The 14,545-nt window shown below is 34.8% G+C and overlaps 1 protein-coding gene and 1 non-coding gene across 2 annotated transcripts in view; one reads left to right on the top strand and one right to left on the bottom strand.

The window, feature by feature from the left end:
• Positions 1-902: 902 nt before the first annotated feature.
• On the bottom strand, positions 903-1,009 carry LOC137220413 (U6 spliceosomal RNA). Its single transcript, XR_010941702.1, has one exon. It is a non-coding gene; the product is annotated as a U6 spliceosomal RNA (small nuclear RNA).
• A 6,296-nt stretch (positions 1,010-7,305) lies between these two features.
• The window catches only part of FCRL5 (Fc receptor like 5), a 50,681-nt gene continuing 43,441 nt past the window's right edge, over positions 7,306-14,545 (top strand). The window contains exon 1 of the mRNA XM_067728263.1: positions 7,306-7,336. Within this exon, the coding sequence (XP_067584364.1) occupies positions 7,306-7,336 (31 nt within the window). The remainder of the gene's footprint in view (positions 7,337-14,545) is intronic.

Below are 14,545 nucleotides of genomic sequence, written 5' to 3'. Positions count from 1 at the left end.
ATATCTCCTCCTTCTTGCATCTCCCTCCCATCCTCCCTATCTCACCCCTCTAGGTGATCACAAGCACAGAGCTGATCTCCCTGTGCTATGCAGCTGCTTCCCACTAGCTATCTATTTTACATTTGGTAGTGTATATATGTCCTTGCCACTCTCTCACTTTGTCTCAGCTTACCCTTCCCCCTTCCCTTGTCCTCAAATACATTCCCTATGTCTGTGTCTTTATTCCTGTCCTGCCCTTAGGTTCTTCAGAATCTTTTTTTTTTCTTTTTTTAGATTCCATATATATGTGTTAGCATACAGTATTTGTTTTTCTCTTTCTGACTTACTTTACTCTGTATGACAGACTCTAGGTCCATCCACCTCACTACAAATAACTCAATTTTGTTTCTTTTTATGGCTCAGTAATATTCCATTGTATATATGTGCCACATCTTCTTTATACATTCATCTGTCGATGGACACTTAGGTTGCTTCCATGTCCTGGCTATTGTAAATAGAGCTGCAATGAACATTGTGGTACATGACTCTTTTTGAATTATGGTTTTCTCAGGGTATATGCACAGTAGTGGGAGTGCTTGGTCATATGGTAGTTCTATTTTTAGTTTTCTAAGGAACCGCCATACTGTTCTCCATAATGGTGGTATCAATTTACATTCCCACCAACAGTGAAAGAGGGTTCCCTTTTCTCCACACCCTCTCCAGCATTTATTGTTTGTAGATGTTTTGATGATGGCCATTCTAAATGGTGTGAGTTGATACCTCCTTGTAGTTTTGATATGCATTTCTCTAATGATTAGTGATGTTGAGCATCCCTTCATGTGTTTGTTGGCAATCTGTATATCTTCTTTGGAGAAATATCTATTTAGGTCTTCTGCCCATTTTTGGATTGGTTTGTTTGTTTTAAAAATATGGAATGCTTCACGAATTTGCATGTCATCCTTGCACAGGGGCCATGCTAATCTTCTCTGTACCATTCCAATTTTAGTATATGTGCTGCCAAAGCAAGCACAGTAGTATGTTGTTTAATCTCCACATATGTAAATTTTTGTTGTCTTCATGTAATTAATTTCTAGTTTAATATTGTGTTCAGAAAGACACTTGATATGATTTTAATTATCATAAATTTATTAAAACTTGTTTTGTAGCCTAACATATGATCTATCCTGGAAAATATTCCAAGAGCCCTAGAGAAGAATGTGTATTCTGTTATTTTTGAGTGTAACGTTCTGTATATATCTGTTAAGTCCATCTGGCTAACACATCCTTTAAGGCAGATGTTTCCTTATTAATTTTCTTTCTGGTTGATCTATTCACTTATGTAAGTGGGGCATTAAAATCCCCTACAACTATTACTGTCTATTTCTCCCTTTAGGTCTGTTAAAATTTGCTTTATATATTTAGATGCTCCTATGTTGGATGCACAAATATTTATAAATGTATTCTCTTGTTGGATTGACTCCTTTATCATTATGTAATGCCCATCTTTGTCTCTTACTACCGTCTTTGTTTTAAAGCCTATTTTTTCTGATATAAATATAGCTACTCCAGCTTTCTTTTGGTTCTGTTTGCATAGACTGTCTTATTTCATCCTTTCACTTTGAGTCTGTGTGTGTTCTTACATCTAAAATGACTCTCTTGTAGACAGTATATATATATGGGTCTTGTTTTCTTATCAGTCAGTCACTCTGTGTATTTTGGTTGGAGCATTTAGTCCATTTACATTTAAAGTAACTATTGATAGGTATGTACATATTGCCACTTTGTTAATTCTTTTCTACTTGTGTTTGTAGTTCTTCTGTGTTCCTTTTTTTCTTCTCTTGCACTCTTCTTTTTTTAATAGCTTCCCAAATTTTATATTATTTTTATTCATTAAGTGAATAATTATTTTAGCTACAAAATATTTAAATATACAAGCAAGTGAAATTATATGTTCAACAAAATTAAATTACAATCATTGATGTGTTTCCAAACACGTTTGTTCTTTTGAATTTATCACACCAAATTTACAAGTGTTAGTTTTTCATCCTAAACAATCTTCACAATGTTTTAGAAATTTAAATGTTATCTTTCAGATAAATTTTAAAATCACCCTGGTGTCTCTGTAAGAGTGTACCAGTTTAAATTATAATTATTTTTAATTGAAGCATAGTTGACTTACAATATTATATTGGTTTCTGGTATACAACATACTTATTCAATATTGTTCTGGATTATACTCCATTTACATTTATTACAAAATAATGGCTACATTTCCTATGCTGTAGAATATAATTATTTATTTTATACATAGTAGTTTCTACCTCTTAATTCCTTACCCCTATCTTGCCCCTTGCCCTTCCCTCTCCTCACTGGTAATCACTACTTTGTTCTCTATAGCTGTGAGTCCTTTTCTGTTTTGTTATATTCGCTTGTTTTGTTTTTAGATTCCACATATAAGTGATGACATACAGTATTTATCTTTCTCTGTTTGACTTATTTCACTAAACATAGTACCCTCTAGGTTCATCCATGTTGCTGCAAAGGCAGAATTTCATTCTTTTTTTTGGTTGAGTAATATTCCATTATATATATATATATATATTCAATATATATACTACATCTTTATTCATTCATAGGTTGCTTCCATATCTTGCCTATTGTAAATAATGCTGCTATGAACATTGGGGTACATGCATCTTTTTGAATTAGTGTTTTTGGTTTTTTTATATGTATACCCAGGAGTGGAATTACTAGATCACATGGTAGTTCAATTTTTAATTTTCTGAGGAACCTCCATACTGTTTTCTACAGTGGCTGCACCAATTTACATTTCTACCAACTGTGTACAAGTGTTCCCTTTTCTCCATATCCTTGCCAACATTTGTTATTTGTCTTCTTTTTGATGATAGCCATTCTGACATGTGTGAGGTGATATCTCATTGTGGTTTTGATTTTAATTTTCCTAATGATTAGTGGTGTGTCTGTTGATCATCTGCATTTACTCTTTGGAAGAATGTGTATTGAATTCTTCTGTGCATTTTTAATTCTGTTTTTTGTTGGTTTTTTTGTTTTTGATGTTGAGTTGTATGAGCTTATTGCAAATATTTTCTCCCATTCAGTAGGTTATCTTTTCATTTTATTGATGGTTTCCTTTGCTTTGCAAAAACTTTTAAATTTAATTAGGTCCCATTGTTTATTTTTGCTATTGGTTCTTTTCCCTTAGGAGACTGATCCATAAAAATATTGTTGCAATTGATGTCAAAGAGTGTTTTGCCTCTGTTCTCTCCTAACAGCTTTTTCACGTATTACATTTAGGTCTTTAATCTATCTTGAGTCTATTTTTGTATATGGTGTGAGAAAATGTACTAATTTCATTCTTTTACATGTAGCTCTCCAGTTTCCCAGCACCACATATTGAATCTTTTTCTCTTCCTTTGTTGTTTGATGAATTTTTTTTTTACTGTTATGCTTATATTACTCTCTCTCTCTCTCTCCCTCTCTCTCTCTCGGTATTTACTAAAGGATTGTTTTGTGGTTACCAGGAGGCTTTTGTATAATAACATAACATTCTATTTTAAATTGATAACAACATAAGTTTGATCCCTATATCTCAAAATTTTTACTTTCCACCTCACAGTTTATATCTTTATGTCTTGTATATCCCTTAACTAATGATTGTAATAGTTGTTTTTACTGCTTTTGCCTTTTAATCTTTATACTAGCTTTATGTGATTAAACCACTAAATTTACTATATATTAAACCACTAAACCATTAAACCACTAAATTTACTATATATTTACCTACTATATATTTTCTCTCATATGTTTTCTTGTTAGAAATTAAACTTTTTTTTTTTTATTTTAAATAAGTCCTCCTAACACTTCTTGTTAGGCCAGTTTAGTGGTGAAAACTCCTTTAGCTTTTGCTTGTATGGAAAACTCTTTCTCTCTCCTTAAATTCTACCAGATAACTTTTCTGGGTTAGAGTATTATTTGTTGGATTTTTATTTTTTGTTTCAACACTTTGAATATATCATTCCACTCCTTTCTGGCCTGCAAAGTTTCTGCTGGAAAATCTACTGTTAGTCTTATGAGTGTTTCTTTATACATAACAAAATATTTCACTCTTGCTGCTCTTTAATATTCTCTCTCTGTCTTTAATTTTGACATTTTAATTATAATGTGTCTTGGTGTAGTTTTCTTTGGATTCATCTTATTTAAACTCGGAACTTCGTGGATCTGGATGTCTATTTCTTTACCCAGGTTAGGGAAGTTTTCATCCATTATTTCTTCAAGATTTCTGCTATTTTCTCTCTCTCCTCTCCTTCTGGTACACCTATAAGTTGAATGTGTGTCCATTGGGTTTTGCCTCATAAGCTCCTTAAGTTATCTTCACTTTAAAAAAAATATTACTCAATTTATTTTTTGCTGCTCTGATTGGGTGAGTTCTACGGCCTTGTCTTAAAGTTGACTCATCCTCTTTTATGCTTCATCTAGTCTGCTGTTGAATGTGTCTAGTGTATTTTTCAGTTCAGTTATTGTATTCTTCAGCAGTGATTTCTATTTGGTACTTTCTCATATTTTCCCTCTTTTTGTTGAAGTTTTCCTGTGTCCATCCATTCTTCTCCCCAGGTCAGTGAGCATCATTATGACCATTACTTTGAACATTTTATCAGGTAAATTACTTATCTCTATTTCATTAAGGTTTTTTTTCTTTCTAGGTTTTATCTTGTTCTTTTATTTGGAATATATTCCTCTGTTTCTTTACTTTGCTTGACTCTGTTATGGTTTGTATACAGTAGATGAAATGAAGCCCTCTCCCAATATTGAAGAGTGGCCTCATGTAGGAGATAAAACTTATTATTCAACCCTGCTCCAGCTCTTTGTCATCTCTCAAATCTTTGTGCTTCGTCAAACAGACTACTATATTTTTAAATGCTCCCAGTATTTGAGGATATGCCAAGAACTCTCAGAGTTCCTAAGAGGAGTATCTCAATACCTAGTTTCAAGCTGTTTGGAAGCTCTGTTCTTTTTTCTTAAAATTGTTTTGCCTCTTCAAGGTTTACTGTCTTTCCATACAAATTTTAAAATTGTTTGTTGTGGTCTGGGAAAAAAATGCCATTGGTATTTTGATAGGAATTGCATTAAATCTGTAGATTGTCTTGGGCTAGTATGGTCATTTTAACAATATTAATTCTTCCAATCCAAGAACATGGTATAGCTTTCCATCCACTTGTGTCATCTTCAATTTGTTTCATAGGTGTTTTATAATTTTCTGTATACAGGCTTTTTACCTCCTTAGGTAGGTTTATTCCTAGGTATTTTATTCTTTTTGATTTGATGGTAAATGGGATTGTTTCCTTAATTTTTCTTCTGATAGTTTGTTGTTAGTATCTAGAAATGCAGCAGACTTCTGTATATTAATTTTGTATCCTGCAACTTTACTGAATTCATTAATGAGCTCTAGTAGTTTTCTGGTGACATCTTTAGGATTTTCTATCTGTAGTATCATTTCATCTGCAAAAAACTATATGCCAATAAAATAGACAACCTAGAAGAAATGAACAAATTCTTAGAAAGATAAAATCTCCCAAGACGGAACCAGGAAGAAATAGAATATATGAACAGACCAATTACCAGTAATAAAATTGAATCAGTAATTTAAAATTTCCCAAAAAATGAAAGTCCAGGACCAGATGGCTTCACAGGTGAATTCTATCAAACATTTAGAGAAGAATTAACACCTATCCTTCTCAAACTATTCCAAAAAATTGCAGAGGAAAGAACACCTCTGAAGTCATTTTATGAGACCAACATCACACTACCAAAACCAGACAATGATATCACAAAAGAAGAATTGCAAGCCAGATGAAATAAAATTTGTATTTTAAGGCAAGAAAAGAAAAAATGACCAGTGAGATTAAAAGAATATCCAATTCACCAATTAGAATATGAAAAGATGTTCAATTGCATAATTCACCAGGGACATGAAAATTAAAACTGCATTAAGATAATCCTAGCACAGTGTCTAAAGTTTACAAGAGTATAATACCAATATCAGTAAATATTTTACAGCAACAAGAACTCTCACACACTGGTTGATAAGGTAGGAATTAGCACAACCACTCTCCAAAATAATTTAGCAGTACCTTCTAAACTGAGCCTTCTAAAATAATTTTAAGAGCCAGGAATTCTTCTCCCAGGTATATATTCAACAGATATGTGTGCCCACATGCACCGAGAGACCTATACAAGAATATATGTAGCAGAGCTATTTGTATTAGCTTCAAAAGCAAGTAAAAGCTCTTTGTTCCCTTGAGGTCTTCTGCTGGACTGAGATGGAATAATCTCTATTTACCCTTACATGTTTTTCTTGTCTCAGAATGAAGTAGGTAGGATATAACATAATATATGTAAGGTGATATGCATTTGCAGATATGAGAGTAAATGTCCCCTTAAGAAGACCAAGGTATGGACTCAGAAAGAAAGGGTGGGGAAAACTATTTGAAAATAAGGAACTGGCATTTCTCATGGCAGCTAATGTCTTAGTGATCTTTGCTGTCAGTATACCAGGATGGAAACTTGAGTTTTAAAAAGTTATAAAATCAATTCACAAACATAGTAATTTTTTAAAAGTTAAACAGTATAGAAAGACATAAAATAAAATGTCTCTTTCCCATCCATAGTTCTTCAAATACAACCACTATTTTAGGTATACTTTCCAGGAAATAAAAAAGAATACTTTGTCAGTTTACACACACATGTACTCTATTTTTTACATCTACCCCAATGTGTTAATACTACAAATACCAATCTACTCCTCACTTTTTTCTCTTCACATTAATCAAGGTTGTCTTGCCTTCTTATATGTGCAACTTTATCTCATTCTTAATGTCTGCATTTTATGTCATTGTTTAGATGTATCAGAATATTCTTAAGCAGTCCTATTATGTTGCTTCAAGTGTTTTGGCTATTATGAATAATGTCACAAAAACATTATTTTAGAGCTATCTTCCATATTTTCCTTAAGGTATTTTCCAAGCAATAGAAATGTGGGGTCAAGGATATGAGCTTTTTAAAAACCCTAACATTTATTTTTTCACTTTGATCACTGGGCAGGAAACTTTGATTAGTAGTTAAGGATGGGTACTTCCACTTCCTTTTTTCTAATTTACTAATGCATCCTGCTCTTTGAAAAAGCTGTTTCTCAGATGTCTTCCTTGGCGCTACTGTGACAGTGTACAACTAACTGTAAGATCAAGGCCAAACCTGGTATTCCTGAGAAAACCTCTCTTTTGGTCTCAGCCCTGGGCAGGCCAAGTCTTCATGCTGCTGTGGGTATCACTGCTGGTCCTGGGTAAGTAGAACAGCTCAACGTGGGCCCTGGGTGGGGTTGGGACAGCACCTCTCTACCATGGACCTGGCCTTTTCTTGGGGCTCAGCCCCTGCTCAGAGATTCTTTTCTGCCTGGGGAGATTATATTCTCTGGCTTCACTGTATAGCTCAGCGATTTCTCCCTTGAGGCTGAAAGAGTGGTCAGAGCTTCAACTTTACAAAGAAGGAAACCACAGTGACCACAACACTTAAGGGTTTATTCATTTTTTTCTACAACAAATATTACTTGATAAAGTCCAGAAAATGTATTATGTTTGCTTGTTCATATTGTCTCATTCAGAGAAGACCCTAGTTTTCTCTCTGCAGAGGAAGAGTGTTTATCCCTTGTATGACAATGCCAGAACATGGTGCTGGACATGGGAAGGAAAGTTTTCTAATACAAAAGATGTCTCCTTCTTTTGCACACAAATGCAAACCACAGCTGTGATTGTCAGATAAAGAACACAGGGAGGGGGAGACAAAGACCGAGACTCACAGGGAGAAGTGGGCAAGGCAAGGGAAAAACCTAAGATTCATGACATTCTTTCTTTTTCCCTCCAGGTTTATTGAAGTATAGTTGACAAATAAAAATTGTATATATTTAAGATGTACGAGATGTTTTGATATACATATATTACACAGTAATAACAACAATCAGCTAGTTAACATTTCTCTCACTTCACATAATTACCGTGTGTGTGTGTGTGTGTGTGTGTGTGTGTGTGTGTGTGTGTGGTAAGAACACTCAGAATGAACTCTCAGCAAATTTCAACAAAACATTATTAGTCACCATACTCTACATTAGATATCCAGTACTCCTTCGTCTTACAACTGAAAGTTCATTTCCTCTGACCAACATCTCCCCAGTTCCCCTACATCCTACTCACTGCCTGGCAAACACCATTTTATTCTCTGCTTTTGTGAGTTCAACTTTTTCAGATTCTACATGTAAGTGAGATCATGCAGTATTAGTCTTTCTCTGGCTTATTTCATTTAGCATAATGTCCTGTAGGTTTATCTATGTTTTCACAATGGCAGGATTTTTTTCTTTTTCTTAAAGCTGAATAATATTCCGTTGCATATATATATATATATATATATATATATGCAACGGAATATTATTATACACCACATTTTCTTCATCCATTAATCAGTTGACAGTCACTTAGATTGTTTCAATATTTTAGCTACTGTGAATAATGCTGCAATGAATATGGGAATGCAGGAATCTCATCAAGATACTGATTTTATTGCCTGCAGATACATACCCAGAAGTGGGATTGCTAGATCATATGATAGTTTTACTTTTATTTTTTTTAGGAACTTCCATACTGTTTCTGCATAATGACTGTGTGAATTTATATTCTTACCAACAGTGTACAAGGTTTCTTCGTCAACACTTGTTATCTTTTTGTCTATTTGGTCTATCTTTTGTTTATTTTGCCATTCTAACTGGTGTGAGGTGTTATCTCCTGGTTTTGATTTGCACTTCTCTGATGATTATTAATGTTGAGCATCTTTTTATATACTTTTGGACACTTTTATGTCTTCTATTAAGAATATCTATTTATGTCCTTAACTGTATTTTAATCAGGTTATTTGTATTTTGCTGTTGATTTGTTAGAGTTCCTTAGACATTTTATATATTAACCCCTTATTGGATATATGGTTTGCATATATTTTCTCCCATTTCATAGGTTACTCTTTATATTGTTGTTTCCTTTGTTGTGCAAAAGCTTTTACTTTTGATGCAATCCCATTTGTTTTAGTTATTACTTTTGTTGCCTATGCTTTTGGGGTTATATCCAAAACTCATGTCCCAGATCAATGCCAAGAAGCTTTCTCCCTATGTTCTCTTTTAGTAGTTTTACAGTTTCAGGTCATATATTTAAGTCATTAATCTACTTTGAATTGATTTTTGTACATGGTGATATATAAGGATCCAATTTTTTTTTTCATGTGGATATTCAGTGTTTGTAGAATGATTTACAGGAAGAACTATTCTTTCCCCCTTGTGTGTTTTTGGCACCCCTTTTGAAGATCAGTTGGCTATAAAAGTGTGGACTTATTTCTGGGCTCTCTGTTCTTGATCCATTGATCTATGTATTTATTTTTATGTTAGCTTTGATTACCATAGCTTTGTAATAAAATTTGAAGTCAGGGAGTATAATGCCTCCAGTTTTGTTCTTCTGGTTCAAGATAGTTTTAGCTTTTGGGGGTCTTTGTGTACCTATTTCAGTTTTTTTCTTTGTGATTACTATGGGACCTTATAAAATATAACAGACAATTTAAGTTAAGAAATGTATTTCAATCACATATTAAAACTCTACACTTTTAGTTCTCCCCCCCATTTTGTTATGGATATCACAATTTACATATTTTATATTGTATATACATTAACAAATTGTTTTAGCTATAGTTATTTTTAATACTTTTGTCTTTTTAAACTCTTTTCACTGGAATTAAATGTGATTTATATACCATTATATAGGATGCTATGGTCTGAATGTTTGTTTCCCCTCAAACTTCATATGTTAAAATTTTGACACCGAAGGTGATAGTATTAGGAGATGGTGGGACGTTTGGGAGATAATTATGTCATGAGGGCAGAACCATCATGAAAGAGATTAGTGCCCTTGTAAAAGAGGCCAAAAAGAGCCCTCTTATGCTTTCTTCCATATGAGATTATAGTGAAAATATAGCTGTCTATGATGAAGTGCACTGTACTGGAGATGAGTCTGCCAGTGCTTTGATATCGGACTTTCCAGGCTCCAGAGCTTTGAGAAATAAATTACTGCTGTTTATAAGCTACCCAGTATGGCATTTTTTTCATAGCAGACTGAATAGAATAAGACCCAGTATTCAGAGTAGTCTGAATATAACTATACTGATCTTCCTCAATTCATGATGAGGTTATGTCTTGATAGACTCACTATAAGTAGAAAATACCATAAGTCTAAAATGCATTTAATACACCCAGCCTACTGAATATCATAGCCTAACCTAAACTGCTTTAAGCATGCTCAGAACACTTACATTAGCCTACAGTTGGGCAAAATCATCTAACACAAATCCTATTTTATAGTAAAGTATTGAATAGTTCATGTAATTTATTGAATATTGTACTGAAAGTGAAAAACAGAATGACTGTATAGATACAGAATTGTTGTAAGTTTACCCTTTTGACTGTGTGGCTGACTGGGAGCTCTGGCACACTACTGCTGCCCAGCATCACAAGAGAGTATCATACCACATATTGCTGGCCCAGGAAAAGATCAAAATTCAAAGTTCAAAGTATGGTTTCTACCAAATGTGTATTGCTTTTGCACCATCACAAAGCTGAAAAATCATAAGTCAAACCATATATATACTCACCTTTAACAGTGAATTTTATAATTTCATGTGTTTTCATGTTGCTAGTTAGTGTTCTTTAATTTCAACTTGACGAACTTCCTTTAGCTTTTCTTTACAACAGGTTTTATGGTAGTTAACTTTCCCAGCTTTTGTTTATCTTGGAAAGTCTTTATCTCGCCTTCATTTTCAAAGGACAGATTTGCCATGTATCGTACTTTGGGTTGGCAGGGTTTTTTTCTTTCAGTATTTTAATTATCCCACTCTCTCATGATCTGCAATTTTTCTACTGATAAATCCACTGTAGGTTTATTAGGGTTCCCTTGTGTGTGATGAGTTGCTGTTCTTCTGCTGATTTCAAAACTTTCTCTTTGTCTTTGACTTTTGAGAGTTTGATTATAATATGTCTTGGACTTTTGATGTCTAGCTTATTTGGGATCCTTTGGGAATCATGGATCTAGATGTTCAATTCCCTGCCTAGATTTGGGAAGTTTTTAATTATTTCTTTAAACAGTCTTTCACTCTTATTCTCTGCTCCTTCTGGGACTTCAATAATGCATATATTGATTGGTTTAATGTTATCCCATAAACCACCTAGGTCATCTTCACTCTTTTTTGGTCTTCTTTCTTTTTGTTCCTCTAACTGGGTAATATGAAATGGCTTGTCTTTGAATTTACTGATTCTTTCTCCTGCATGATCACTTCTGCTATTGAAGGTGTCTATTGAATTTTTCAGCTTAGTCATTGTATTCTTTAGCTCCAAAATTTTTGTTTTGGTTCTTTTTTATGTTTTCTATTTCTTTGTTAAACTTCTCATTTTGTTTATCTATTGTTTGTGGATTAATTTACTTGTCTGCTTTTTCTTATAGTTCATCGAGCTTCTGTAAGACTATTATTTTGAAATGTTAGTCAAGCAGTTCATGGATCGTTAGGGGAGTTACTGGAGCTTTATTAGTTTCCTTTGATGTTGTCATATTTGCCTGAAAAATATGATCTGTGTAGCTCTGCATTGGTGTCTGTGAATTTAGAAAAGCAGACACTCTTTCTGGTATTTACTTGTTTGAACTGTTAAATACTCTTGCTTCTTCCATGAACTTATAGGATTGCCTCCAGGATCATGGTTGAGCTTGGCTGGAGCTGGATCTCATGGTTATTGCTGGGTCTGCATTTGGGTCTGAAGTTGGCAAGCCTGTTACCAAGGGCATGGATGGGTGTGATTTCTGCTAGATCCCTGAGCATTCTCTCATTGGGTTGTTTGGCTGGTCCCTGGGAAGTCAGGACTTCCCTGAACTTCAGTAGAGTGGTACTGGAGTTTGGTCACAGGATGGCTTTAGGACCACAGTCAAGTTCAAGACATGAAGTTCTGTTGTCAGGGATGCCTACAGGTGTGGCTTTCACTGGGTCCCTGGGTAGAACCCTGGACAGGCAAAACTGCTTTGGACTACAGTAGAGTGTGACTGGATCTCAGTCACAGAACTGCTTCAGAAATAGAACTCAGGTCTGAGGCTGGTGGGCTTGCAACCAAGGGCATGGATGAGCATGAATTCCTCGGCAGAAAAGGCTGGTGGCAAGACAATGGACAAGTGGAGCTAGAGTTGAGTTTACAGGAGAATAAGGCAGCTTTCATTCTGTAGCTGGGATCATAGTCAGTGAGTCTTCTACCAGCGCATGTGCTTGTCTTCTCAAAGTGGCCCTCCTTGGTCTTGGGCTCCAATGGGGTTTCACAATCTCTAGATCTCAAAGCTCTCAGTTTTTGTTTGTAGATGGCTGCCAAAACTTTGTTTCTGTAGAGGGTGGAGACAAAGACTAGAGACCTCCTCTTCTACCATCTTGTTCATGTCACTCCCAACATGTGACATTCTCTTTGTGCCTGTGGGTGTGTATAAGTCTATCAATTCACACATATCAACTGGTTCTTTTTTTACCAAAGTTGAAAATATTAGAATAAAACATATTTGTTCAACAAATTATTTAGTAACATTAATACACAGCACTATGCTAGGTGCTGAGAATGATGGGAAGACACGGGAGGCAGCATTTCTGTGCTTAGGAAGCTCATGATATACAAGGACCTTCAACAAGGCCAATGTACAAGAAATATCTATGTAACAAGATCTCAGTTAAACAATTGTCCAAGCAAAGTTACCAATGATCGTAAAAGTGGTTAAAAACTATATGCCAAGTAGCTGGTAATGACTTCATGAAACAGATAGACGGTAGGAGATGGAAGGGGCAGGGAAGAGGTGCAGCACAATGTGAGAAAAAAAGACCCCATAGTTGGAAGCTGCATGGAATACTCCAGAAATAGGAAGCACATCCTTGTGTGGCACCAAAACAAAGGAGCAGGATAGGGTAATGGCCAGGAACATGTGCTTTGGGTCAAACAGGATGGGTTCAAATAAATGGGTTAAAAACTCAATTCTGCCGTTAACAGCTACTTAAACAGTTTCTGGTCTGTAAAATGGGGATAATCATAGAACTTTCCTCATAGGGATAGTTAAGAAGATTACATGAAATAATGTATGTGAATATCTACCACAGAGAATACACTCAGAAAAATATTAGCTACTTACAAAACAATACAAATCCATGGTGCCAAGATATTTAGAAAATGGCAAATAATCCATTGCTCTGATTATAACACTTAGGTTTGGATTATTTCTCATCATCCCCATGTGGACAGAGATAATATCCCTTTTGCTCACTGCTGGATTTCCATTGTCTTGTCCAGTTCCTAGATACAGTTGGCATTCCACAAATTTCTGTTGAATGAATGAATCAAATCTGTCCCTCATCTGGAATGTGTAATCAGTTTACAAACTAGTCAATTTTGCCTCCTCTGCCTCTCCAATACCCCTTTCTCAAACCCGTATTCTCCCAAGTAGAGATACTTACTAACTTAGTACTTTAATTAATTCATTACTCAATAAGTGTTTATGAAATGTCTCTTATAAGCCAGGCACTGTTATAAATTCTGCGTGATATTTGGTGAACATGAGAAGTCCCTGCTTTCACATAGCTTCTATTCTAGAGAAGGGAAAGTAAACAAACAAAGTAAACAAGCAAATAAGATAATTTCAGATAAACATTCTGAAGAAAATTAAATATCATCATCTCTTGCTCTGCCTTCCCTCCAGTCCTTCTGCTTTACATCTGCCAGAGTGCTCCAATAAGTTACAACTTTTAATCTTGTCACTTTCCTACTTGAAACGTTTCCATGGCTCTCTGTTACTTTTATGATGAAACCATAGCTACATACCATCCATAACTTAGGCCCTGCCTATCTGTCTAATTTGATTTCCCCTAAACTCTCTACCTTCCAGGACCACTCCTGCATTCAACTTCTAAACACCAGTGATATTTCTTCACATCTGTGCCCTTTCTGTCTTAATTATACCCCCCATCAGCTCTTGCCACACACAAACACCTTTGCCCGGCTGACTCCTATATTCTCATTCAGTCTTCTCAAGCATCACTTCCTTCAGGTATCTTTCATGGTCCACCCACCCTCTTTGCCACACACTGACTCACATACACAGACGCTGCATACTGGGATGGGTGACCCTTCTGCCTTCAAGATGCCCATGTGTATTTCTGTTACTGCACTTATACCCTGTATTATAATTATATTATTTTGCTTAGGGTTTCTGTTTATCCCACCAATCAACTTCTTTTATCAGATACCATTTTTTTATTCATCTTTTTTATTCACGCTTTAGTCCAAGCACAATGACCAGTATAAATAGACATTTGACAAATGACTATTACATTAAAAAATAAATTTTAATGAAAGAAATAATAAATGAATGAAAAAAAAAAACAAGCTTTCCCTTTGAAAAGC

Source organism: Pseudorca crassidens, chromosome 2 (genome assembly GCF_039906515.1).
Source record: "Pseudorca crassidens isolate mPseCra1 chromosome 2, mPseCra1.hap1, whole genome shotgun sequence".
Lineage (NCBI taxonomy): Eukaryota > Metazoa > Chordata > Mammalia > Artiodactyla > Delphinidae > Pseudorca > Pseudorca crassidens.
Note: the sequence above shows the minus strand (reverse complement) of the source record. Positions and strands in the feature narration are given on the sequence as shown.